Source organism: Ornithodoros turicata, chromosome 10 (genome assembly GCF_037126465.1).
Source record: "Ornithodoros turicata isolate Travis chromosome 10, ASM3712646v1, whole genome shotgun sequence".
Taxonomy (NCBI): Eukaryota; Metazoa; Arthropoda; class Arachnida; order Ixodida; family Argasidae; genus Ornithodoros; species Ornithodoros turicata.
Window position 1 is genome coordinate 25,145,574 of NC_088210.1, and position 27,762 is coordinate 25,173,335.

A 27,762-nucleotide genomic window follows, 5' to 3' on the forward strand; every position below is an offset into this window, starting at 1 on the left:
GTACCTTCTTTTTCTTAACCAGTTCATTTATGAACTGCTCTCAAGTTTTGGAATACTGCAAACCGTATACATAGGGCCCTGTATTTTCGGGTTTTCTGCTTTTTGAAAAACCGGGTGATATCGGGTGGAAAAGCGTATTTTCGGGTCAAAACTAAAAAGATAGTGCTTCTCACATTTTAGATTATCACAAGATAGGGGGACAGCTATGCTCAGTGCACAGTGCTTAGCATTGGGCAGATCCCCTATTGGAGGCTGAATTGGCACATTGCCAAGATAGTTTTCAGGTTTTACCCTAAAACAGGGGTTCTCAAACTCTGTGGACCCAGGGAACCCCCGTACATTTGCGGGCAAACTGGAGGAACCCCCGCACTCATTCACACATACATACACAATGAAGAAGAACACACAATAGAATTTTTGCATTGTTAAGCAAGAAAACTTGAAAGTTTTGCAAACACAACTATTTTTGGGGAACCAACGCATGCAGTGTGGCTGTAAAGTTGGCTTCCCGCAATGCACCCATGCGTTAGGCGAAGTCTGCTCTACAGGCGGAGCAACCGCAAAAGTAATTCGAAAAATTCGAATAATTTTCGAATCTTTGTACAGGACTTGTGGTATCACCTTGCTGCCCGCGGAACCCCAGGCGGGGCTTCGCGGAACCCCCGTGCTCCGCGGAACCCAGTTTGAGAACCCCTGCCCTAAAACACAGTGCCCTATGTATACACCATGTGCAGCCCAGTCTTGAGAACCTTCTCTAAAAAAAATGAACACAATATAGGGAAATTTTATTTTATTGCAACTGCACATGTTTTAGAAACTTTATACCTGTACAAAGTCTAATGCCACCAGTCAAAAAGGCTTCCAAAAGTGTTGCTTCCTATTTAAACCATAGCTCCTCTGAGGAGAAACAAGCATCTGCCAGCAGCTCCAATCAATCCACGTTCAACGTGTATATAAATCCAAATTCATGCCAAAAAGGGGGAAAGAAAGCCCCGTCCAAACAACATAGAAAAAAAAAAGTGAAACAGAGCTGCTCGAACATCACAGAGGGGGCAGAAAAAGAAAAGGGGGGCCACAACTTTGGCAAAGATTAACCAAACAAATATTGGCATGGTGGCAACTTTTTTTTTTTTTTGCCCTGATAATTTTCAGATCTTTCACAGGACATGAGCATGGTGTTTTGGTGGGGGGTGCCGTATTTTGCGGATGTTCACAAAAACATGTGCACGTCAGATGTTAGCGCGACAGAAACTGCAGCAGAGGCGTTGCGGACACACTTCCTCTTTCTTTAGTAGACACAAAAAACAAACTGCGGCTGGTGTTAGCAAGTGTACCCTAAGGCTCGGATGACAAAAATGGACTCCCGTTCTTTCCACTTCTCTTTTTTGCTCTCTCTCTCTCTATGCTTTTAGTTGACTAAACACACACAAAGATGTCACGTGTTTTCATATTTCTGGTTTGCCTCATGTTTTTTGCACGTTCCTTGGGTGGTGGGAGGGGGAAGTGTAGCTCGCAATTTTCAAAATCCTCAATCCAAGCTCCTGGCTCAAGCAGACACAGTGCCCTCTAGAGGTGAGGACTCTGGGGACGTCACAGGGGCTGCATCGTTGCTGCTTGACTCATTCGAGGCAGCAGGCTGCAAAACATAGTTCATGTACATTGGTGGAGGGGGAGCTATGCGGGAAAATACGAGAGAGAAGGTGCAGCAAAACCTCAAGTCAACAACATCCTCGCTTTTAAATTTTCAACAAATTATACACAAAAACGAAATTCAAGGAATGGGTGCCGCCATTAGTGCTGCCACCCCGTGGTAGTCACAGGAACTGTGCACGTGTGGACTGCTTTTTGCTACTCAGATGTCTACCGGACGGCTAGTTATATGGAATGTTACATTATCGTCTACTAAATTGTCTACACTAAATGCGGCGGCCACCAGTATTCATCCCAATGAGAAGAGTAATTTTAGCAGTCCACCGCTGTTGTGTCGTCGCTGGGAATGAGGCTAAGGAGTGCACGGAGACTGGTGGTGGTTTGAGGGTAATGCGACAAGGTCTATACAGAACTGGGTTATCTGATAAGTAGAGCACAGATTTTCATGCTACTGAAAGTTTTTTTCTCGATATGGTTTTTGTATCTGGACGATGAAAGAACACTCGATTTTGGTTTGGGATCGATCAGAAGGGTTCTATGGTAGACCACTGCACAGGCCGCATTCTTATGCCCTGGCCCGATCACTCCATACCTGGCCCGGCACAGCGTAGCAAGCTGTAAAAGTTGACCGTGGCTAACTAGCAATCAGGTAACACAAGGTCGAGTCTGACCTAGGCCTGGCAATGTATGGGCCCATAATGGTCAAACCCAAGCCCAGCTCAGGCCAGCAAAAAGAAGGCAATACCTGGCCCGGCCAGGGCTCTATTCTATGGTCCACATAAATGCATATGGGCAACACGAAAAACAGAACATACATGTCTATTCATGTTGCCCATGCTCAGGCTTGTTTCGACATGGGTTTCGTCCACCAGCTAGCCTGGGTTTACGCTATTTTATCAATCACGAACGCAAGGCCTTCAGCTCCATGATTTATATCGGTGGCACAAGTATTCATTGTTCTATGCTGCAGAACAAAGGTGGCTTTATTTATCCATGTTACCCCTAATACTCACTTTATTTATTTATTTTAATGCTAGGCACTTGGTGCATTGCTTTCGTACCAAGAACAATGAAAAACATTGCATATGTGGAGGATTTTCACTGCATATTTCGAAGATTTTCAGTGCATAGTTGCACGCATATTTCGCGAGTTTTTAGTACATATTTATCCGCACTCCACTGATAAGCGTAACCTTTCAACACGTAACAAAACTTAGGGGTTTTTCTCCACAATGTATTGGGCGTAGAATTTACTCTGCTACCACTTATTCCTCGGCATGCCAGAGTGAAACAAGGACGACCAGCATGCCAAAAAAGAACTATTTCCTGACATGGTGAGATACGCGACCAGAGGTGAGGTTTCGAAAATCAGGCACAATGAGAAATGTGCAGTAATATGGGACTTTGGCTAACTCCATACTGAAGAAGCCCGGATCTATGTGCAAAACACAAAGGAAACGAAACGGCCCACAGCTGAGGCTTCTTCGGCAAGGAGTTCATCCACCAGATCGCTCGAGTCTATGCCATTATGTCGTTACTTTGGTGACTTTTATTACATTATATTAAATGCAATTAAATTTATTACATTTAATTAATCTAAGCAAGCTAGCAAAGACGCAAATTAGTCAAAAACATGAATATAGAGATTTGCATAGATCGAGAAGTTACCCGTCAAAAGGACTCGTTAGGAGTTCAGCTACTGTGTCAAAAATGTAACTAAGTTAATAACGAAGTACTTCAGCCTGAAATGTAACTCGCAGTTATGGAGTTAATTAAAAAAAAGAATGAGTTACTTCCAAGTTATTTCGGACAAAAAATGGCACTACACAGGTGCAGCACGCGTGAGCAGTTGAGTTAGACCTTGAGTTGCCTGCGGAGGAGTGCAACACACTTAGATCGTTTTCGTTTTCGATGTCCAACAATTCGAACGCTTTGCATCTTACTCCCTGTGGGCGGACAATAGTTCAGCTTCATTTCAATGGCAGCGGTTCTTACTTTCTGAATAGAATACTGTCATTGATTGAATATCACGTTTTATGGCATGAAATGCCACGAAAGAACCGGAGAGAAAGCAAGAAAATATGTGGACGTGAGTGAAAAGCGAATTAAAAGTAACTTGCAACTTAGCTTAAGTTACTTTGGCAAAGTTACCTGAAAGAGAAACGAGTTCCTCTTAAAGTTACCACGGCGCAAAAGTACCGAGTTAAGTTACAAGCTACCAAAAAAAGGAACTTAGTTAGATTTGAATTAAAATATCCACAATTATCTGAAGATATTTAATTTACGGTTTTGATATCCAAAGTTAATTTAACAGTTCTAGACAATGCCAAAAGGGGGAGTCCTAGATGGCTTCAGTTTGAGTTTGAATTAGGATTTTCTGGCGCAAAGAATAGCAGTCCTGGATGGCATTGGGTTCACATAACGCTTGTGCACAGTGCACCATAAATATATTATGCAAGTACACTAATGCAAGTATGTGGCTTCAAACCTTGTCAGCCTGTGCCTTAGCGTCTGAACCTTTATCACCACCAGAAGCCTCAGCCTGGCCACCGCCCCGCTTGGGGGACTTGTCTCGCGACTTCTCCCGGGGCTTGTCCTCCGCGTCCAGCTGGCCGCAGTCGTCCTCCTGGGAATTGGTGCGTGGCCCTCTCCTACGTGGACGAGGTCGGTAGGGGGGCCTCCTCCTCTGGCCTCCCGTCTGCCCACCACGCTCAGCACCACGCTCAGTCACCCCTCCACCATCACTCTCCTGCGTGAATAGAGTAGAGTAGAGCAAATTTGCAGGACATATTTACTTTCAATGTACGAGTCGCAAAGATATCCGTTTTGCCATAGGCCACTGAAATCACAAAGTACGGAAATTGCGTTTTTGTGGGGCTGTGCGGATAGTTTGATTTTCCAAATATGAAATCTATGTTCGAATTAAAGCGATCTCTCTTCCGAACAGAATACATTCGGATAGGTCTGAACCTGCACTCAAAAACGCCAGAAATGGAGGTGTTAAAGAAAGGGAGTGGTGTTCTATACGAAGATCTCTATGCATATACCAAGTACACATTCTGTGTACCTGTATATGTCTTTGCTTCAACTGTTCACTTCAGTTACATTTCCATTGTGCTGGGGGTATGTAACTATGCAGTTCGGCTTCAAACATTATTGTTCGCACAGCCCTAAGAGTCATTCTATTCTAAAAATCCAGTAGTTCCTTAAAGGAGCACAGAAAGCACTTCAGTCACTGTCCCTTTTTTTAAACAAAGCTGTCAACCTGCATATTAAAATTCACTATGCGAAGTAACTCATTCGACAGATGCATAACGATTGCAGCATTCGATTCTAAAGATTGCATCCGTACGCAACCGCGGGAATCCCCGCAACTAGCCGCTCGGGTCGCTTTGACATTACTACGGTGCAGCCAGCTCATTGGTTTAGGGAACAGTCTGCTACACAAGGAGAACTGGGAAGAAAAAAGGTCTTGTAACCCTGATGACATCACCACAATCCTCCTTTCTCCTCGTTTCGGCCTGCAGAGCTTGTGTTAGTTGTCACGTCAAGTTACATCCTTTCGTAATTTGCCAGAAACAGATCTTTTGGATGGCATTCCGGGCTCCTTTAAGGTCTCTTGGAATTCCAATCCACTTCAAACGGGGTACAGTTTACACCACAGTAGTGTGGGCTATATCCCACATCATCAACTTTCCCACATGAAAAACATAGTACAGTATCCAGGTAAGGCCTACCCGCCTGCAACAAGTGACTGGGCGGCAAGAGTTTTAGGAGCTACCACTCAGAGGGACATTTTCACTGGGATGCTTCCCAACCAGCGTTAATAAATGTACCTAGAACTGAGATCAGTATGTAACCACACAGCGGATCAGACATGTGGTGGTGTTGTGCTAGTCTGGTATTAATAGCACATGCATTGGAAACAAGTAGAAAAAAGGCCAAAATCCAGGTCATGCACTGCAGGCAGGTTGCACAATCTGTCACCAGCATCTCTTACCTCTCGCGATACTCCCCGTACACTTAACGGTTCTTCCAGCAGTCTTGGTAGTAAAGATTGAGGTTATGTACCTCCTGTGTCTCTCTGCTTACCTTGGCCTCACCATCCAAGCCGCTCTGACTTCCTTCGGTGTCGCTCCGTGGGCGGCGCGGCCGACGCCTGAAGTACCGCCCAGCGAACCTGCGGGGCATTGGTCGTCTGTTTGACCCCCCTTCACGTTGATGAGGCCTGCCCCCGCCAGACATCTCCCCATCTTCGTCGTCTTGTCCAAAGCCCTCCTGCAGTCACCCGCCACCCATTTTCCAGTTGCATCTTCCATGTATAACACTAACCAATGCAATTTGTCTAGCACAAGACAGAGACACATATAGAGAAATAATCAGAGTTCTGAGCTTTCCGATGGAAGTATTGTCTTGCTAATCACATATTCTGCTCAATGGCCTCGTTAAACAGTACATGCTATGGCAATGAGTCCCCACACAAGACTATCTGGCTAGAGAGGGAATACATGACAGGCAAAAGAAGTGGCAAGCCACTGGAAAAACCCTTCACAGTTTCAGTATTTTGGTATACAACAACCACGAAGCAATGGACACAGTCTTGCTCAGACTTTTTCCTGCCGTGTTTATGTCCCAAGTAATGAGATCATGGCTTTCAGACAAAAAGAAAAAAAAAAGAGGTACTAAGGATGCGTAGTGAGTTGACCTACTGTCATAGCACATACACTTAACTTACTATGTGGGACCCGCTACAACCACAGCCAAGCATTGCTAGACTGATACAGAAGCTGAGAGGGATTATATCTCAGCAATCTTATCTTTTGCCTTGCACTTCATAGCTGTTTTGAGTGCTTTGTGGGACAAAATGAGCAGTGAAAGTAACACAGATCAATGCTAATGCAGCATGTTACAGAACACAGTGCTCTTCAAGCACAGTTAGTTCATACTTTAATCCCACAGCAAGCAGACACGTTAGCTAACCCACATGCACCCACTAGAAAAGCAGAGGTAATCGCCATCAAACAGAATTAATTGATACGCCATGTGAGAACTTAGCAGGCAAGGAAAAAAGATGCAGCTATTTCTTACCTCTCCCTGTCCCCTGTCTGCTCCACCACCCGCACTACGAGGAATGCCCCGAGGCCGGCGGAAGTACCTACGGTAGAAGGGCCTACGTGGAGGGGCCCGTCGTGGAGGGCGGCCAGAGTCCTCATCCCCTGGTTGTTCCTGCCCTTCACTATCTTCCTGGTCCTGCAGCATCAAAATTCCCCAAGCTAAGTTCCCAGCTCAGTGCTAGAACTGAGACACATTGAAAGATGGCACAATATATAGCCCTGTTCAACCAGAGAAAAGCCCATTTAAAGTAGCACAGAAGTCACTTTTAACACCCTGTTTTCTTTGTATAAAACTGCTAAGCAGGCCAGTAAGATGCGCCATAAGAATTAATTCACCCCATAGAGTCATAATTACGGCAGAAATTGAATTTAAAGTACGCCGCAAAAAGCGACCGCGCGCAACGGCGGTGGAGAGCAGTACCAGCCAGTGATCTGCCTGGGACCTCACGCTGATGCTACAAGGGCCACGCTCACTGATTGGTCCAGAGAAATGTCGTCTGCTAATCGGCTGTGCGGGGATCCGAATAAGCATTGCTCCTGGCTCGGTCATGATTCGGTCGCTCCTTCTATCCCCAATTCTCTGGGGGAACTGGCAAAACTGGTTTACGGTGGCAATGGGACAGGGCGGCTGACCCCCACTGACCAGCGAACCAGAACGAGCTTAACTAACGTCGTTATACCCGGAGTGGCGAGTTAAGGGTGAACGTGCGGAGCCATGTTTATGTGAGCTTTTTCTGGGAAACAAATTGCATACATCAAAACCTTTCGCGCCATTCGGTAAAATGGCACACACACTTTCATCAGACATGTTAATCTGAAAATTTTTTGGACAGCCCTCCGTATTTCTTTAAAGGGGCAGGGAGGACACCTCTAAATTTTAAACAATTCCTTTATATCAGAACTGCTACAAAGACCACGCTACGTGGAGGAAGTGGTGTTCCCTCACCACCCTTGCTACACGCATGACTGTGGTCACTGCAATAAACGCACGGTGGATGGGCAACAGAGTGCAGTGCGTGCATACTGCAAATGGGGGGAAAAGGTAATCACTCACCCCTCCAGATTGCCTTGGTTGAGGCCTTCTCCGTTGGGCCGTCCATCGACCTCGATATCTCCCTCTTCTGCGATCCGCAGCATACGGGCTGCCTTTTACCGGAGCTCCTTCGGGCCCTGTTACATTGGCTGCCTCGTTGCCCTGCACATGTTTGCAATGCGTGCAATAAATATACCTAATAAATGAAGGTACACCAAATGCGTCTTACCTTCTCACCAACAACAACATCAAACTCAACAGTTTCACCCTCTCCCACACTGCGCACAACTTTTTGCGGATTGTTCTTCGTTATTGCCGTCTGCAAAGAAATGTGTGTGTCATGGTATGTGTGAGCATTGCTTTGTAGTATGTGAGCTTCATAATCTGAATGTGTACACTCTTACCTGGTGAACAAAAATATCTTCCTTTGTATCGTTCCTGGAAAACAACATACAAAGGTCCTTAAAAGCTCAAGGAACTAAAAACTCATGCTTACCTATTAATAAATCCATATCCGTTCTTTACATTGAACCATTTTACTGTCCCCAGCACTCTTTGAGCTGCAAATGGAGGAAACGCGGTCGTTAACCGGTTAAAGTACCGTGTGTTTTGTAATTCTGCGAGATCTGCTTGAGATAATCACGAACGAGTGCGTTGGTGCACAGCTAAGCGCAAGTATCATCCGACACCGGAAAAACAGTTGACCGCCTGTACCAGTGCTGTGCTCAGCATTTCCGTGGAACTCAGCAATCCAAGCGCCGCAAATAATGTCTCACGGTATTTATTAAGTGTATTACGTAATCATTGCTCCGCATTGTTTTCATCCCACTGTAAAGTGTCCCAAAGACGTGTTTCGCCTGCACGAGTCCTGCTCAGAAAGCCGCATTCACCGATCGTGTGCTTCGCTAGCACACACTTTTTTACGAATATGCATTACCTTTAGCGGATGGAAGCTGCATATTATGGACTGTGCCAAACGATCCTTAAGTTACCTATGCAAAATGCTCGGGAAGCGTGGTGCACTAGGCCTAAAAAATAGAAACAACACGGCTAGGCTTAGACGGCACATCCGTACACTCTCGTAACTCAGAAGGCGTCATTCTTCGATAAACTACACGGAAAGCTCCGGCATTTGCGGGCTCCGAATAAAAGGCAATTGGAAAGCACACAAGCGTGCTTCGTGCTCTATTCCTTCACTATGCTGCTTCTTTCCCACTCAAGAACTACAGATTCTGCAAGAGATGCACAAACTCTTGTGAACATTACCGAGGACTTCCTTTTTCTTTGTTGGAACTGGTTCTTCAGAACCGATCTCGGTCTCCGCCATGATCTCAAACGTTGGCGTAACTACACTGATGTTATTCACCCTCAACAGACCTCCTTCCTCCAACTCCGCCGATGGACCAACTCTGTCCTTTTTGTCTCACCCTCCCCGATTCTCTCCGTCCACGCTGCACATAGAACGCCGGTAAGGTACGGCGCTATTGGTGGGAATTTTAATGACGTTCCGAAAATAAGTCAACAAGTAAAAGCTGCAAGAGCGGTTCGTCCTCTTGTTGGATGTTTCTGGATTTTTATAACGAATGTAGCCAGCATAGCCGTGTCACATGCAGGTGGCTAACAAAACCGATTAATATAAATTAATATGGCAATAAAAATTATGCACCACACACTTTTTAATAATGCATAAATGCTAAACAGACTAACTTTGAGAATAAATGTTTTGCACCTCTTCTTTTCCGGCCGAAAGTAAATTCCGGAAGTATCACGTTTTCTCCTACCCTACCAACCGAAAACGTGGAGCGGTGAGCGAAGTATCTCTTTTCCTATTTCGCCCGAAGTAGTCACATGTAAGTTGAAAATAGCATGGTGTTCCTAACCAGTGTTATGCTGTCCTTGCATTTAGTATGACACAAAGAGTCCCGTAATGAAGGATTTGGCTGTCGTCCGGTGCAACTGTATACGTACGTGAAAGCGAAACCTGATTTATTTGGCAATTGGTGTGCGAGATATTAGGCCTAACCCCATTCGTCCCGCCGCAACATATTTTGATGCATTTGGCATGCAGAATGATGCACGCATTTTTCTTTGCAAATTTTCCCGAGTGTGTGGCTGACCTCTGTTAGTGGATCAAGTGTTGTATACGCGGCGTTACATTCACTTCTGGTATCATCAAAAGTGTGCTGTCCCATTCAGTCTATTGTCACTGCCGCTTCATCTAACTAGGCCTAATAGGGCTACGATACGTGTCAAAATAGATCAAATATGCCAGTAAATTCTTTAGTAACATGCGATATTTATTCTCTGGTAGCCTTGCTTTCGGAAATAATCGTGATCAGGGCATGAAAGCGGTCACGGCTGCCGCACGTTTCTTTCAAGTTCGTCATCCCCAATGTGCTCGTTTTTTGCCGGTAGAAGCGTGTAGTAATTTTTTCTTTTCGGATTGAAGAAGAAAAACAACAGACGCATTGTGATAGTGTGGGAGCCATTGTGGGGTAGGGTTGTACCGCAAAAGTGAATGGCACCACATGGGCGGTTCTGCAGTTACTCCGAATAACCCGCACGGATTAGTAGTAGCGGTGAATTGCTTGAAATGGCAGACGACGTGCAGAAGCTATAGTTGATAAAGGTGCTCGCTAATTTAACGCCCTACCAAACCCGTACGCTGTCCTTGCTGGTCAGTGACCCATTTTTCTAGCCCTGCAGGCATTTTCTGTCAGGTGGGTTGAACACAAGTTTCGCGGCATGACCGTTGTTTGCCCCCCTTTTAAGTGTGACTTGTAGGTGCTGTTGCTATCGTTGCATCGTCTGTGTGACAAATAATGTGTCTGCAATGATTTCGTGAAACATGTTTCCGCAGCTCTCCAGTCTAGAGATGGAAGATGCTGAGCAGTACCAGGAGGCAAGTGCAGGGGCTTCTCTGACTTACCCTGTCCAGTGTTCAGCATTGCGCAAAAATGGATTTGTAATGCTGAAAGGGAGGCCTTGCCGAATTGTGGAAATGAGCACTTCCAAGACCGGAAAGCACGGCCACGCCAAAGTTAGTTTACATTTTGGGCTTCCATTTAGCGCAGAGCCGGTACAAACGTAACGGCGTGTCAAATGCTTAGATGATGATTCACAAAATTCACGACAGTCTTCCTAATACGACGTGAGGAAACATCCATCTCTGATTCTTTTGGGTTCCGAGTGTCACGGGCTTGGCTGTAACGAGGAGGTGCAGTGAAGTGCTCTCTCTTTGCGTAGGTGCACCTGGTCGGTCTGGACATTTTCACCAACAAACGGTACGAAGATTTGTGCCCCTCCACCCACAACATTGATGTACCCAATGTGGGCCGCTCAGACTTCCAGGTAGGTCTAGGCACTGACATCCTCTTCATGCATGAAATGGGGTTGTGCCGACATCTCCGAAGCCCTTTGAAAATTTGGACGCCATAATGACAGGGTTACGCAAGATAAAGTATGGGGTTTGTAGGGTGTTCATTTATTCGCTCAGAGCAGATATGACATCACGGAGCTGGCTCGAAGGTGTACGAAAATTGGCTTTGATGTGCCCGCTAAAGCACTGCACGGGCTCGGGCTGGCCCGGCCCACGGGCCGGGTAAAGCTTTCTTTTCTGGGCCTGGGCTGGGCTTGTGTTTGACCCTCAGGGGCCGGGCTCGGGCCTAGGTCTGACTAGAGGCTGTGTTACCCCTCTCTTAATTAGCCACAGTTACTTGACTATGCACTTATTTCACTGCATATTTACTGCATATCACTGCTTTCATTCTACATATTCACTTTTAGTAAATGTGCCTAGTAGAATTTTTCATTGTCTGTTGAAATGAATATAGGAGGTTGAAAATTTTTGTGGGACTTTTTAGCACTCCATACATCATTCATGCAAGTTTTGATGTCTACTCAGCAGAGGGTATTTTTACAAAAAGAAAGAAGTATGGGTCATCATCTTACGTGTCCCTGTTCATGCATATTAATTACTGTCTGCTCTGTTACAATCTTTACAAAATTGGCTGAGCTCGAAATATTTACTTTCCTTTGGAGGCATTCCTCCACATTATGTGAACACTTGATAGAGTTTTGGTTCAGCTACTGGGATCCCTGTAGGCTACGCCATCTCTTACATGGAGGAAAGAAAACCCGGAGCAGCCTGTCTCGTAGTTTTCTATGGGGAGCCTGTGCAGCCACCTCCGGCATGTAGGATTGGTGGATAGTCATGTGTACCCCGTGGTGGTACATGTGACCCAGAACAACATGGCGGCCTCCATGGCTGAAAAGGGATCTGGGTGAATCTGGTGTTGTGCGGAGGTCAATATAGAAGAATACGCATATAAAAGGTGACAAACATAACGTGGACACCGACATGTGTAACCAAGAGATGCAAACTGAAACTGAAAAGAAAGTCACATGGTGGACAGGAAGTAATGGCGGTTTTAACTCGAGCGACCGCACACAGGGGTCCCACACACACCCGTTGGAAACCGCTGCTCCCGTGATTCCTTCCTCCATGAGCATGACCTACCAGGATACCTGCCTCTCGTTGTTGCAGACATCTGTATAACACTTTGCTTTAGTGTAGCACGAAGCTGTCACTGACCGTACCTGCAAAAATATAATATAAAATAAATAATAAAATAATGCAATACTGGTACGAAAGGCATGTGGTTGCAGCAATTTCCTGAGCAGAACAGTGATGTTTTATTTTACTGGTGTCACGTTAGCACGAGCGATCGTCACTGGAAATTACGTATTGCCTTTTACCTTTGTTTTGTACATGCTGTTACAATAAGTTGGTGTATATTGAGTACCTGACTACCAAACCAGATTCTTGCCAGAAGAATATATCCACACGCACATACACACCAAAATTCTCATTTGTTTTGTTTATCAGCTCTACTCGGAGCTCATGACCGGTGCACTAGGACTTTCTCGTATTGACATCAATACTTCATTCAAAAGTGTGGTTAATGCGCCTGATTTCCCCCGAATTCTCGTGTGCAAATAGCACCAAATTTTTCCCCTCCCGAATTTCATAAAACCCAAAAGCGAATAACCCTAAGTATACGCCACTCTGTAGAAGTCAGGCTCGCTAGGGTTTCGTAAAAGTAGCGAATTGGACATTTTGTTTTATTTATTCGATTTTGTATTATTGGATACTGTATAATGGGTTATTTCCACTGTCGTAATTCGAGACTTCAGAGAGAGGCACGTTTGGAGAATATTTCATGGTACAATGATTCTGCACCATGAGCTTCTTAGGGGTGTCCCTATAGAAACGTAGAAGGATGCTGCCGTGATCATAAAATTGGATGTCTGGTTTTAATGGCAGTTGCACATTACAGAATGCATAATTTGTTGTTCCTTCCTTCACAGCTCATTGACATCAGTGATGACGGCTTTGTGACACTGATGAACGACAAGGGTGAAACCCGTGATGACCTCAGAGTTCCAGAAGGTGACTTGGGAGTTAAGATACGTGACGAGTTTGGGAAGGAAGACATCAACGTTATTGTAAGCTGAGCCGCTTGTTACTTGTGTGTTCCGTAGGTTCTGTGCAGGACTTGACAATGTCTGTGCCACTTCCAGGTGACTGTGCTGTGTGCTGTCGGGACCGAGTCCATTGTTGCTTGCAAGAATGCCAACTAGGGGGCTGGTGTAGCCACACCATAGACACAAAAAAAAGGATGCTACTTGGGAATGAGAGCTACACACATCACACCTGGAATCATGTCACTAGTGTGCTTGTTTCGCCTGTTTTTCTTTCATAATCTCTCTGAAGTTTGAGACAGTTAACATATGTAAACTCTCGAGTGCCTGACAAGCGGTTTTGGCATCAGCAAGACAGTCTGTAAAAAAACCGGTCCCAGATGTTTCGGTGTGCAGGGCTTTTTCTGGAAATCTTGCACATGGTGGCATGCCGTCTGTTTCTCTCCCCCCATTCTCTGCCATGTTCCAAATAAAGTGCGAGCAAATGTGCTACTCCTCCTCTCCTGGCTCTTGTGTTCAACAAGCTGCTGTGTCATGATTTCAATTCTGTTGGACAACTATGTTGGGATGGATGTTTTATTATCTCGGAATTAAATTTTTATAAATGTACCATGTGGAGTCCTGGTCCAAGTCTGTGCGTGCAAACTGACGGACATTAGTGAGTGAATCTGTAGTGTGCGTAGTTCTAGTAGTGTGGAGCTATTTGTGTGCACCTGAACACTGACGAAGGAATGTGTTGCACATTTTGCTGATATCAGTTTTTCTCATCCCCCTCAGTGCATGACCACACTCCATGTTGACAAAATTTCACTGGCATTTTAAATGAGGCAGCTGCAGGGAAATTTAACAGTTTCCTAGAGACGCATGTGACCATTTAGTTGAGCTCAGTCTCCCTCCTGATTGTTTCTTCTTGAAAATATGCATGCAGAACAGATGGAATACATTTAAGCACAAGAATTGTAGTACTTCGTGCAAATTGAGGAGGAAAGTTTAGTGGTTTGCTAGCGACCCACGTGTGCCTTTAGATGAGCATCTCCCGCGTGATTTTTCTTCTTGAAAATGTGCGTTGATATGCATGCAGAACAGCTGAAGGAATTCAGCTCGGTCTTCCTCCTGATTGTTTCCTCTTGAAAATATGCGTTCATCTGGATGCAAGTGTCTCCTGGAAGTCAGATTATCAGTTGGGCTTTTTACGACTCTGCAAGAAATGCAACACAATCTTTTTTTGCCTTGCAGCCCTACTGTGCCTGGGCTGGAAGATATTTTTGATGATGCAAGAAGTGCAATGACTGAGGAAATTAATGTAATGTGTGCAAAGATCCTTGTTATTGGATAAGCACAATGATATTTCATATAGAAAATCACTTTTCTACTGGTTGGGAATAGTGCTTGAGCCTGGTATGGTCCAGGCATAGTTGGGACTGGGTCGTAAGTCCTTCGGATACAGGCACGTGGTCACAAACCATTGAATGTAGGTAAATAATGGGAGCTAGCTGGTGTGGGCTACCAAAGGCATCGCGCTTAGAAAAGGTTACACTCTTTCACTGGGCCACATCGTCTTTAACAGCAATTAACGCCACGATACTGCACGTAGATGGAGAGGGTGAGCGAAAATTTAGGCAGTTTCTCCCGTTGCCTGGCGACCAACCGCATGCTACTAACAACAAAACTCAACGCGCCTGAAGTCATACACGGTCAGCAACTGAACGCAAAATAAACTTGGAAAATGTCTGGCACTGTGTCTTCGGTTGAGGGAGAGCTCAACGCAATTGTGAAAGAGGTAAGGCTGCCGCTGCTGTATCATGATCCGTCACTTAAGAGTAACGACACTACGTTCTTGAACCTGAATCACATTCCGCTTGGATATATGTGCCACGTTCAGGTCGAAGTGATCAATGTCCACGGACATTGTAAGGTCCGATTATACTGAACACCGTAGTGATGTTGAGGTGTTATGGGTTGGAAAGAGCGGGATTATCCCTAGAGTACGCAAATATTCCTGTGCACATGATGACATATTCGGTCCGTTTTCCATGTTGACCCATATTGAGAATTAGAGGGTAGATGAGTAGATAGAAGACAAGCGTTCATTCGAATGATAATGAATGCGTGAGCATGAGGTCAGTGCTGATGCAGCCCGGGTACGTAGAGACTGCTGGGAGGTAGCCAGGTTCGAATCCCGGTGCGGGCCGTGCTGTCTGGGGTTTTTCCTTGGACACTTCAGACATATGTCGGCACAGTTCCCTTAGAAGTCGGCCCAGGACGCACATTCCCCCAGAGCGCTAGTCGTGACGTTGCCCACCTCTGCGAGGCCGACAACGGCGAGTCCTTCTTCTTCTGCTTCTTCTTTCTCTCAAAAGATGGCCGCGAGCCACTAGCAGGTTCGACTCGAGTCACCTCTTCCTTGTCTATGGTGAAGATATTTTCAAAAACGCCATGTGCAGAAAAAGGAGTACGTCAAGTTTTGGTTCGTGTTGATGAGAAGTTGAGTTTATGGGCATTATTATGAACTATCATTATTATGTGGACCTTTCAAAGCAAAAAGAAAAAGTAATGCGACCTGTTTGATTTGTATAAAGCTAAATGCGTAGTTGACAGAAGCCGAAAAGTTTCGTCCTGACCGCGAACCCTTCTCCTTGTAGTACCTGAAGCGCGCTTTTAACATTTTTTTTTTTTTTCAGTACATCGTGTATCTGGGCCTGGATGAGCTTTCGAAGTTATTTGATGAAGAGTGCCAGAAGAACAACAGACCAATTCAAGACAGCTTTTGCGGTTCGTACCGCGGTGAAAGGATGCGAAAGATCCAGGTATACTCCATGGAAACGAACCTACCACGAACTATAGCTAACGTTGTGTGTATTGCTTTTACTTTTTCTTTTTTGAATGCAGAATGAACTTCTGAGGTTATTTCATGAGGGAAACCACGGCCAGTTCTTCCCCATGTGGGACGCATGCATTTCCACGAACATTGACGAAGGAAACAGTGCCGCGCGCAGTTCGATGCTGAAGTTGGAATTCCAACTTCGCGTTCACTTCGCTGTGTTTCCACTGCGTCGCTCTGAAGACGTGGTGAGCATGTGTCCATGTCATCTGGCACGAAAACCACTTCCACGGCAAAAATTAGTCGTTTTCGGTTATAACGATACCCGTTACAACGATGGTGCATTGAGTATAGTCACTGAACGAATCGTTTGCCCAGATTTGTCAGCCACAAAACTGTTTTTCTCTCCCAGTGCCATCGAAATCGAGTGACTTGATCATTTTCGTGAGTTTCAGGCAAAAGAAGAGGTGGAAAGTGCAATGTTCCAGTTTCAACGATATCTGGAAGCAAGAGGGGCAATGCTCGGTGACATAAAAGAATTCCTGGTTTATTGCGCCTTGCCGTATCTCCCAAATCCAAGATTGCATCCGTCATTCGAGGAAGTGTTCAAGGTTCATATTTGGTTCCTTTCACGCAGTTATAGGCTAATTGAACTCTCCATATGTACTTGCGCTCACCTAAGAACAGCACGTTTAGGACACGCAATACGCTTGTAGCTATTGGCTGCAATCGCTAGCTGTGTCACTCCATGTCGCGACAAACTACTGTCACGTCGAGTCTGGGAGGTACCCGGGTTCGAATCCCGGTGCCGGCTGTGCTGTCTGGGGTTTTTCCTGGGTTTTCCTCAGACGCTTTCAGACATATGTCGGCACAGTTCCCTTAGAAGTCGGCCCAGGAGGCACATTCCCCCAGGGCGTGAGTCGTGACGTTGCCCACGTACGTGAGGCCGACAACGGCAAGCCCTACCACCACCACCGCCACCACCACCGCGACAAAGTACTATGCGCGTTATCATTTTTGTGGCAGAGTAATTTTGCTGGAGTTGACGGTCCACATTTCGTGCCGTTCTTAGGCACATGTATGGGAAACGGTGCGAATATTGTGGACTTGTGGACTTTTTTCATTTTTATTTTTATTCGAATCTGGCTCCGCTCCACGCGTCTCACTGGAGATGGCACGCGGTCAAGGGTGTCTGTCTGTACGCGCGCGCGCGATAACGTGCGAATGTGGGCTTCATACACACGCCAGGAGCAAAACGCACACACAAAGAGAGAGAACGAGAGAGAGAGAGAGAGAAGACAGAGCACGATAAGTGAACACTGGAGCTTTTGTCGTGTCCAGGTACTGTGTTCTCTCTCTCTCTCTCTCTCTCTGTGTGCGTGCGTAGATGATAGCTTCATGGGGCCACCCACAGCATAGTTCCGTCCGTAGCTTCATAACGCCACTTGACACGTGACCATAAATTAACACTTATGCTGACCCTATACAAGGCTACCACAATTTAAACGCGGTTAAGTGCAATGCAGAGACTACGTACATATATTAAATGCATGTTTCTACATGGCATGCGGCACGCAATGCAGCATCGTAAGTTTAATCCCTTCCATTCTCTCCGAAGGAAAGTTGGATAGAGGAACTTCAAATTAAAGTAGAGGACTTCGTCAGGGAGGCCCTGAAGGACACCAGTCGGAACTGTCTGCAGCCTAGACTTCTCAGTCTATATGTATCCTTAAAGCTGGTGCGCGACTCTGCACGCTGAAAGCACCCGAGCTAAATACACTGCATTTCTCGAGGTTTAACTTCCTTATAGCGATGCCAAGTATTGTAACGATATGGAATTGAACGGTAAGCCGTCAATCTGTTGACTCGTTTCGTCTTAGCGTTGTCGTTCCGTAATTATTATAGATCTGCGCGAAGAGTTTCGGCAGTTGGAAAACAGGTACAGAGACACAGAGAAGCAGCACATGGCTCAACGCAAGCAGCTTACCAAATTGCAGGTACAATGGATAAACCCATCTTCGATCTATTAGCTCACGCTGAAAGAAATTTCGTATCTTCTCTTCTCTTACAGGAGGACTACAGGAAACTGACCAATGTGACGGCAGATCTAATTACAGCTGTAGAGACTGTCGTCCGCGGCGATATGGTATGCATTACTTATAATGCGTCCATTTCGATATTCGTGACATTAAACACGTTTGCGTATCTGAATACAACAAAACCCGCTTATAACGATGTATGGTATTAACTGATATGGTGTTGTACAAAGTAATGTCGTTGTTTACATTGAAGCGATACAGAGGCAATGGCGGGACACACAGATACACACAGTTGCTGTGTATCCGTTATCCGAGTATCCGTTAACATCGTTATATCCGGGCGTCACGAAATCCAGGCCAGTGCTCTACGCAAGAGCAGCGTTTGGGACTGTAGCGAGTGCCCGAAGCTACCGAGGACGTACACCACTGAGGAATCGCCTCAACGTTTGTGCAAGCAAGCAGGCCCAGGTGTCACTTCGTAATATGCGGAACGATACATACAGTATTCGCCTATCGAGCCGCGAGTATTGCGTCGCGATATTGCGCATTACCCGGATTAATTATTTACGCATTACCCACTTTAAAAAGGCTGCGAAATATAACAGACCAAGAGAATACACAAGACAAACACCTGTCCGTGTCACCACCCTTTCCCTCTTATAAAAGTATATCCCCCGTGTCACCACGTGTCACGTTTTATGGGTTAAGTTGGTATGACCGAGCTCGTTTGGGTAGGCAACGTGTTTTTTTATTCGTTATAAACTGCGTTTTATATTGTACCAAAAGTGCACGCTTCTTATTATGGTGATATCTGTGTTACCCAAGGTGGATATCGATGAGATTCTGTCATCGTGCGATAAACATTTTCCGGAGATGCTTCAAGCACCCAGATCCCAATCCCACCTTTCAATCGATGAAAGCCTCTCACGTGTCCAGCAGCTCCGTTCTATTCTTTCTCGGCAAAGCAGGTAAATACTTCTTCATAGTGAACGGTTAGAAATCCTTGAACACAGACTGAATGATAACGGATAGTAAGAAATTTAGAGCGCGTATGTGAAATTGTACCCTTGCGTTTTCGGGTTCTTTTTGAAAATCGGAGGTAAAAAACCTGGTTTTATTTCAGGATCTGTAAAATCTGGGTATAGGCATGCTGGGTGGAAAATAAAAAGAGCTCGGTTCCTATTTCCGATGAACACGAGATGCCGAGCGATTGTGCCGAATGCGCAGTCTCCATAGTGCCTGATGTATTGGTAGCTGAATTTGCACTTTAGTAATTTCCTGGGGGTTTCCTGGTTTTACCCAAAGTGACGATAATTCAAATCGGGGGTTAGAAACGGGTTTAACCGGGTTTAAACTTGATGACCAAGGCTCTATGCACACTCAGTAACGCAGGCCGAAAAATATTTTGGAACGGTATTTTCGGAAACGTTATGTGAAGGAGGACTCAAGCAACACATCTTGGCCCAAAATTGGCCCAATATTGGTCCAATCTTGGTTCAGTATTGGGCCGACATTGCCAATCTTGGTCACTACCGAATCGAACCCCTGAACCATCCCCTCCAATCATCGTGGGGGATCGCTTGAGGGAACCAATCGGAGACCTGTCCTCATTGTCGCGCCTCTTGAGAAGGAGGGCGAGAGAGAGAGAGGGGGGGGGGGAAGTGCACAAATTTTTGCACTTTAGTTGCCCCTTCAAACTCTGCACTATTTGTGATGGCTACGTACGTTCATGCAGTAAAATCAAGTGTTGCATTACATCCTTCTATAGCATTGACACGGATAATCCACTACAGAAGTTCAACTACACGAGGATAAAGCAGGACCTGTTATCCGGGGACATAATACGAAAATGTTTCTTGCTTCAAGCACTCAGATGGGTGGGTCACTTTTACGTCTGGCACTTGCATGCGAATAATAATAGATAATGAATTGCGATGAGGAAGTGCAGGTCGAACATCTATAGCAAAATGGGGTTGCCGCCGTCTCTTTCAGAAAATAACCAAGCCGCCAACATTTGAGAAACGAGACGCTGTTGTACAAGCCTTTGTGAATAACGATCTGCTCGGATTAGAAGCGCAGCAGTCTGAATATTGTGTAAGCTATATTGTTACTTACGCATTACAATTGATAACTATGTATAGCATGCCGAACCGATTTTTCGGACTTCAAGAAGCCGTAGAACCAGTCCGAATAATCTTGACACAAAGAACAACCTTTTAAAAACGTTTACTGTCCATATTTAGAAACAAATCGTTGGAACGCGTTTGAAGCAGGGTATTGGAGCGCGCGCGCATGAGCTCAGCCTCCGCGCGCGCGCGCATGTGTGTCCGCTTTTTGCCCAGCCGCTGCGCCATGCAGCCATCGACAACAGTCCGAAATGCCGGACTCGGTTCTATACTGCCCCCGGTTTTCTGGAAATTGCGCGGTCCGCAAAACCAAGCAAGGCCGATCCGAAATGCGATCGAAAAATCAAGCTGTTCTCATAACAAATTGTTCGACATTTCCGAAGTGGAGACACATTAGCTCTATGGGGACTTTTGGTGCTGCCAGTAGTTTTGTCCGAAAAATTGAAGCCCGAATTTTCCAAGTCCGAAAAATCTGCCGGCAACTGTATGTACGATAGCGGCACACTTGATAAATAAACGCATCATGTGCAGCCGTGGAGCTACGGCTCATTGCTTTCTGTATACCCAAATACCCAAATATAGCGTGTATTCTTAGACTCGTATTGTGATCTCTTAATTCTTTTCGTCCACGTATCAAGTCTTAAGCTTTCTATGCACATATTTTGCAGGATCGTATACTACATATGGTGAGGTCAGCTAATAGCAACCTGCAGCAAACATTTACGAGGTTCTTAAATGCTTTCGCATCATTCAGTAAAGGTGAGGTCCTGTAAAATCTGTAACAACGGACGTTTTGTTATTTAGCTATACCTTTGTGTCTCATCCAAATATAATCGTCTAATAGGTCGTACCTATTTGTCCAAAAGTTCCAGGCTCCTGTCAATACTGACAGACTCTCTCATCAACGGGCACTACCTAAGCACAACAGCCCACGACATGATGCTGGGAACTTTGCAGAAGTTGAGCCTGAGGTATACGTGCAATCACGGGCTTTTACACAGGGTCACGTAGCAGCAGAATACATACATATGTGATATAGCGCGCGCTGTAGAATCTTACCGTATTTATGCATCGGAATTCACGCGCATTCTCCCAAAATATTGTTTCCCTATGTGAAGCGGAAGAATCATAAAAGTGATTTCTAGTTTTGAGAAGTATGACGTCATCTGGAATGCCCCATCTACTCTGGCATCTCGCAACATTACTCCTGGAAGGTTGATTTGTTGTGTTCCATATGCTCCCCTGCTCCCCACCTCTTCACCATAGCTGCTGACAGACTTCCAACGCCTGATGAAGAACGAAGACGCTCGATGACGTCACCTATTCTTGGAGAATCCGAAACTATGAAGCTTTGCCGGTTCTTTCGAAAATTTGTGGAAGCGTGTAATGTTCATTAGCGGCATTTGTAGTTTACGCACTGAGTCTCTGAGCCTCGTTGCCTCATGTGATTACGACGTATCTTCTCAGAGCTTCATTAACCAATCTAGAGCGATGTAAGGCTCATGTTTGACCTTTTATGTCGGTTCCCTAATTCGTGCTGCTATAATGTGAACAAGACTCTCAGCAAGATATGCGTGCCATAGAGGTGTTTTTTTTTTCTCTCTTTTTTTTTAACGACCGGCTTCACAGGCTCTATAATGCTTGAATGGCTCTTTTATAGGCGACCACTGCAAGAGTTTATGATTAATGAGGGGATTCTCGAATGGGCAGTGAAGAGATTAGAAAATACGGACGTGTTGACGGACTACAGCCTGGAGTATGCCATAGCGCTCTTCATGAATCTATGCCTACAGTCATCAGGTACTGTGGTCCACTGCATTATGTACACCTAGAAATAGACCTCTACCCGAGAAACGTCATCATGACGTTGGTAGACAGACAGAAACCGAAACAAACCGGAAGGGGAGGGCTGGGTTCCACGAATGAGAACTTGACCCCTCAGGAGTCAGGACCGTGGCTTTCGGGCGCGACCTTGTTCGCCCCTAGCTTCGAGCGTAGTTCAAGTCTACCAAATTGGTGGCGCTGTCGAACGCTATGACGTCATTTGTTTACAAACAGGGAGAGGTCTATTCTCAGCACAGTACATATGGGCTGTTGAACACCAAATAACACTTACTGTTTCTGTTTCTTAGGCAAAGAGCGTTGCCTGCAGATGGTGCGTCCAACTTTACTGGTCCTGAAAAAGTTACTCATGCTCGACAATGCTGAGGTAACCATTCTTAAACGTTAATTATATTTCGACTTCCTAATGTACCTCACAGTGCACGCTTGTAATATTCCACTTTTCATTCGAGATCCTTCCTTACGTGAACGGAGCACTTTACAGTCTGCTGTCGAAGGAAGATATAAGGCAAGCGGCACTAGAAATGGTAAAACGTGCGGCACTTTTTTTACAATCCTTTCCCACTACAGTAAATAGAATTGCGAATCTTGTTTTGCCTCGCCATATCATTAGGACATGGAAGCAGACTTACAGGGTCTCATGAATGCCTCGCAACCGGAGATAAGAAAGCAAGTGGAATTTGTGCTCAACAAGTTAACATCATATAGTAAGATGTTCGTTAATACAACATTTCCTTACGTCTCTGTCGTTGAATCTACTAGTTAATGAAAACGGAATGTTTATTCTCACCTGCAGTGTACGCATCTGTATAGAAGCATCATACTCGAAACCTCCAATATAGTAACACTTGTTTTCCCATTTCTTGCTGTGTGTGTTCCATCTTGAGTTACCACACCTTTTTTTTAGACATTTTCTAGCACGGTGGCTAATTTGACAAATTACCTACTGTAAAATTAACGCAGTTTTTTGTGTGCTCGAAAGAGTCAATAGTATTTTGAGCACATTTCACGCACGAGGAGGGTAGGAAATACAGCTTTGTTACAAGCTATATTGTAAAAGTCTTGGATTTCGCGTGGAACATAGTTTCGCGTTTTGGTGGAGGCCGTTGTTGACGCGGGAACTGAAATTCGCGAAGAAGCTCAAGCTCATGTTTCTCAGTGACGTCGTGGTTTCCCGGTGAAAACGGAGAAAATAGTTCCACGCGAAAAAAACAAAAACAAACAAACAAAAAATACACTTTTACAGTATTGAAGGGCCAAATGTGTGGACATGCTTTGTGCACCAATAAGGGCAACGAAATATATGAATATCTAAATTAAATAAATTGAATTTTAAATAAACTAAATTTCGTGCGCCACATGCTGAGCCAGTGTACATGTGCTGTTGGCAGCCCCCCCCCCCCCCCCCCCCCCCAAGGACGCCAGTCGTCCCAAGTGGCTTGGGACTAACAGTTCCATTTTTACCAGTCAATCAATCAAATATTTCCTCCCTCTTACTAGATGATTCAGGAGACATTGCACAAAATTCAAATCCTGGAAGTGGCAGTGAGGATGATGATGATGACGATGTAAGACTTTTCATGCTGGAACTCACACTGAGTTTATCTACTTTGTAAGCTCAACGATGTCCTCGTTGCAGGAAGAATCCGAAATTGAGCCTGAAATCGATTCAAAGGACCCCATCGAGGCAATGTCAAATGAAATGCATGGCGAGCATCTGCTGAAATTGTGTTACACAGAGGTAACAAAGTTCTCTCGGTAGCAGAATTATAGTAAAAAGAAGAACTACACTGAACTGTAGTATGCAACAGCATAATATATCTTTACTCTAACTGCGCAGGAGAGCCGGCCACAGACAGTGATACGGCATGGGGGCAACAACTCCAGGTACACTTTTTGAAAGAGAAAATCACCACGTATACACTTTCACAAACTGTCAGTAGAAAAGAACTCACACACTGCACCTAAAGAAGCATGGAAAGCACCAATGACATGTATGTGTTTTTACAGTGTGACATGAACATACTAGCTTCGGTAACCGACACGCAAAGTAAGCGCACACTTCATAAGAAAATTGTTTTATAAAGCGGCAGTGGCGGGGATCTCTCCTTCTAGCGTGATGTGACGTCAGGTCATCCGAGCGCTTTTATTGGCTGCCGAGAATAGTCTGTCGCCGCCCGGGAGCAATGCGACCGGTCGACTCAGAGCCGGCTCTGGGTCGACTTCTCTGTTTCGGACTTCGGATGGGCGGGGCCAAATATAACCGCAAAAGGAAGGAAAGAAAAGAGAAGGAGCGCGTCTCACTATTGGACAGATGTAGATACGTCACAGAATGGCAGCTTGAAGGAAGAAGCTTTTCTGACCACGGTGGGAATGGAAGCTCTCTTGCGCGCCATGATTGCACGTTGCGCACTCGTACCTTTTGCACGAATATTTGTCCCAGGTCTTGTAGTCCTAATTTTTACTCTCACCTTCGATGCACCCTCTAGGTCATAGGTGGTCGCAATCACGTGTCGTCACAGTGTATACGATCTGAGGCCAAATTCTTTTTCCCAAAGGATGAATATGTCATCAGGGAGGTCACTGCAAATGAGCAGCTCACCAAAACTCGCGGATTCTTTGAGCGAGACTTCAAACTCTGCAAATGAATCTCTTCCGCAGTCAGATCTCGATGAAGGTGAGCGCACACTACACAGCCGTTGTTCCTGCACAAGGTTCATGTTGTCTATATTTCAAAAGCAGCCATTGTGCAGCCGACGCAGATACTTCAGGCAACTGAGCCTCAAATCACCTTGGAACAATGCAGACAAAGTAATTATGGCTTGCTTTACTATCGCCGAGAGAGTTCTCAGCCCACTTCCTAGCGAGTCTAGGTTATCTTGCAAGACAGACCCAGTGGCTGGCTCTGCAATGATTATAATTAATTATACTATAGTCAGTGACAACATACGTCATACACTTGACCCCGCCCCCACACAAGAATCGCTCCGCGCGCGATAATGTGGTGCGGCGCGGCCAAGTAGGGACTGGGAGAGAGAGGGAGAGCCGGCACTACATCGCGAAGCGGGACCGTCGTGCAAAGGCTGGTAGCTAATCGCAGGAGCCTTACACGGATGAGTGGGCAGCCCCGATTGTAGGACTTAAGTTGTCGCTGACTATAGTTTCAGAATTCATCACTTAACATAATTTATTATTCCCACATCCACGATACCATAGAACCGTTAACTTTTCTTGCAGCTCCAGTGACAAACGAAAGTATCAGTAATGACGCCGAAGTCGTGAAAGACATTGCTCACCATGGTGAGAGTACCAGTGGAATGGGTCCAGAAGAAACCGTACCTGTGGGAGAAGCACCAAGGGGGCTCAAGTAATCAATCAGCTTTTGCCGTGTGCATTAAAAAGTTTTCTCAAGTTCGTGTAATATATATATATATATATTTTTTTTTTTTTTTTGTCGTTTGTAGTGTTAGAGAGTACAGCATAGCGTTTTGCTCTCGACCCAAAATACCACGCACACCGGAATCTTCTCCTAAACCGAATGCGAGAGATCGACCAAACGAAAAAAGAAGCCACAGCAGAGCAACCGTCAAGAAGAGTCCAACATTCACCATTCGTCCGAAGACCGGTAATATCCGTTATTCAAAGTCCACTCTCACTGCAATAATAATAATAATGGTCATTTGTGCACTCTCCCGTGTTAGGCGCATCACCGGATACCGAAACGGGAAAGCAAGGGAATGCCTGGTAAGCGTGCCCCAGGAAGATGTGATGAGCTCAGATTTCAAAATCGCTCTTGCAATTCCAGATCTCTATATCAACCCTGGTTAACCTGGAGTCCATGCAGAACATATTGCTGAGCTTACAGTGGGAACATCCCTGCAATTCGAATAGTAATGTGTGCGCACGACAGCGGAATATCATTGTGAAAATAGCATAGAATCATGCTGGTTTCATTACGAAAATTGGCCTTTTATTGCTCACAATCAATAAAGTACTTTTACATGTTGGACGTAGTGCACCCTACTGTGTAACTCACACTTCACTGCTATTCCGCTCAACGGGGTGCTGTGTGTATTGTGGTCTACTTTTTGTAAAGAAATAATAATTAGGAAGCACCACCCTGGTGATCAAAAAGGAAGAGACGAAACTAGTGTTTCAAAGGTTGTCCATAAACAATACAGACACAATAAGCAATTCAGAGGGAGACCGCTCTGTGGGGATGTAGGAACTACGAAATATTGACGAGTTGACAGAATGGCGTAAATGCAGGCTAGCTGGTGGATAAATTCCATGATAGGCAAGCCTGAGCGATGGGTTCCTTTGAACACCGCAGATATATTGCGAGCTTTAACCGAAATTATTTCGCGAAATACCCAGTTGACCGAGTCGTTTTCTTTCTTTCTTTCTTTTTTGTTGTTGTTGTTGTTGCACATGAATGACTCCCGATGAATGCTTGAACATCATTGGTAGACGTTAATGACTGCGATGCGTCACAGATTCAGAATCAGAACTAGCAATAAATTATTCGCTGCAGTCGCATTTACGGATCTTCCTTACACAAGTTTTTGTTTGTTTGTTATTGTTGTTGTGCAGTATTATGCAAACATAGCTTATCATAATGCAAGCAACGATAGTTTAGCATTTTGCCCAAAAATCACTCTGGAATTTATTTGTCCAAGGCGAGGTCCATCTGGAGAGTTATTAGAATTTCAAGCTTTGCTGGTTTTGGCAGATAACATGAGTAGTCTGGCAACTAGTGCTAGAATCCGGTCCACTTTTTCGCTTGTCTGCGGTAGATGCCGCCCGTGTTCCACCGGTATATTTCGTCATTCCAGGAAGTTTATTGTCTGGCGTCGAAGTGCGCAAGCGCATAACCCAATTCTGAGGCTGTGACGTTCGAGCAACTGTCTTTGTGTTTGAAGAAGGTTGGAGGAACTTTGGTGTTCTCATTAGAAAGGCGTGTTTCGCCTGGCTCTTGCTATGAAAGGACGTCTTGGTATTCCATGGATTACATGTGGCTGTTACAATTAAAAGATACCACTATGGATTATTCGTTCCGTCTTCGTTTGTGCCCCTCAATGGATTATTGTTAGCCCGTAGGATTACACGTATCTTACGGCGGCCATCTTGGCATCTAGAATGCACACACATGCCGAAATTGGATTTGCCTTTTTCTGGGGATTTATGTTTTCTGTTTCGAGGCCTCGCCGAATATGGATTATGTTAAGAGCACTGCCCCGTCAGGATCACCAACGGTCCAATATTAGGATATTTTGGTGGTATGCGTTTATTTTGGATTATTCGTCGACAACTGTGCGCCTTCGGACGTACGAGAGAGCGCACCATGGTAATAACGTTTGTCGTCTACATTATTATTCTGTAATATTGAGCAGTAGTCGCACGACGTGCTTGTTAGTAACGAGTGCTGGAGGGTGTGGTTCGCATCGCCGTATGTCTGATGTTCCTCTGTCACTGTAGACGACTATTTCTCATTTCCAGGGCATTGATGAGCTGATTTCGTAGCGCTGTTTTTATTTCCAACTACTTCGACGTTTTGAACAATGAGCAATCTGTTTTAACAGCTTGGGTTTAACTGGCGTCGATGTGGATGTTTTTGACGCTTCCCGACAACGCAAAGGGAATTATTACGTTG

General features: G+C 45.2%; 3 protein-coding genes across 4 annotated transcripts; 2 read left to right on the plus strand and 1 right to left on the minus strand.

Annotated features, from left to right (window-relative positions):
* Positions 1-775: 775 nt before the first annotated feature.
* Positions 776-9,299, minus strand: LOC135371206 (Y-box factor homolog). Of its 2 annotated transcripts, XM_064605264.1 has the most exons (9): positions 9,064-9,294; positions 8,294-8,357; positions 8,202-8,235; positions 8,027-8,116; positions 7,819-7,959; positions 6,739-6,900; positions 5,743-5,928; positions 4,139-4,399; positions 776-1,636 (listed from the first exon to the last, which is right to left on the minus strand). In XM_064605264.1, exons 1-9 carry the CDS (start codon positions 9,122-9,124, stop codon positions 1,547-1,549), a joined length of 1,089 nt encoding a protein of 362 aa, XP_064461334.1. In that variant the 5' UTR covers positions 9,125-9,294; the 3' UTR covers positions 776-1,546. The 2 variants fall into 2 exon arrangements, with proteins under 2 accessions (XP_064461334.1, XP_064461335.1); XM_064605265.1 differs by lacking the exon at positions 5,743-5,928 and having other exon boundaries at positions 9,064-9,299.
* Positions 9,300-9,546: 247 nt separating this feature from the next.
* Positions 9,547-13,891, plus strand: LOC135371208 (eukaryotic translation initiation factor 5A-1-like). The gene is made up of 5 exons (XM_064605268.1): positions 9,547-9,647; positions 10,658-10,837; positions 11,044-11,148; positions 13,168-13,305; positions 13,381-13,891. Exons 2-5 carry the CDS (start codon positions 10,673-10,675, stop codon positions 13,438-13,440), a joined length of 468 nt encoding a protein of 155 aa, XP_064461338.1. The 5' UTR covers positions 9,547-9,647; positions 10,658-10,672; the 3' UTR covers positions 13,441-13,891.
* Positions 13,892-13,973: 82 nt separating this feature from the next.
* On the plus strand, positions 13,974-25,436 carry LOC135371202 (lisH domain-containing protein ARMC9-like). The gene is made up of 22 exons (XM_064605261.1): positions 13,974-15,061; positions 15,963-16,088; positions 16,171-16,350; positions 16,558-16,713; positions 17,721-17,825; positions 17,923-17,947; positions 18,008-18,099; positions 18,174-18,248; positions 18,967-19,109; positions 19,910-20,018; positions 20,134-20,235; positions 20,936-21,026; positions 21,112-21,238; positions 21,928-22,067; positions 22,400-22,476; positions 22,562-22,636; positions 22,723-22,816; positions 23,610-23,677; positions 23,749-23,850; positions 23,950-23,996; positions 24,668-24,920; positions 25,347-25,436. Exons 1-22 carry the CDS (start codon positions 15,008-15,010, stop codon positions 25,353-25,355), a joined length of 2,250 nt encoding a protein of 749 aa, XP_064461331.1. The 5' UTR covers positions 13,974-15,007; the 3' UTR covers positions 25,356-25,436.
* The last annotated feature ends 2,326 nt before the right edge of the window (positions 25,437-27,762 follow it).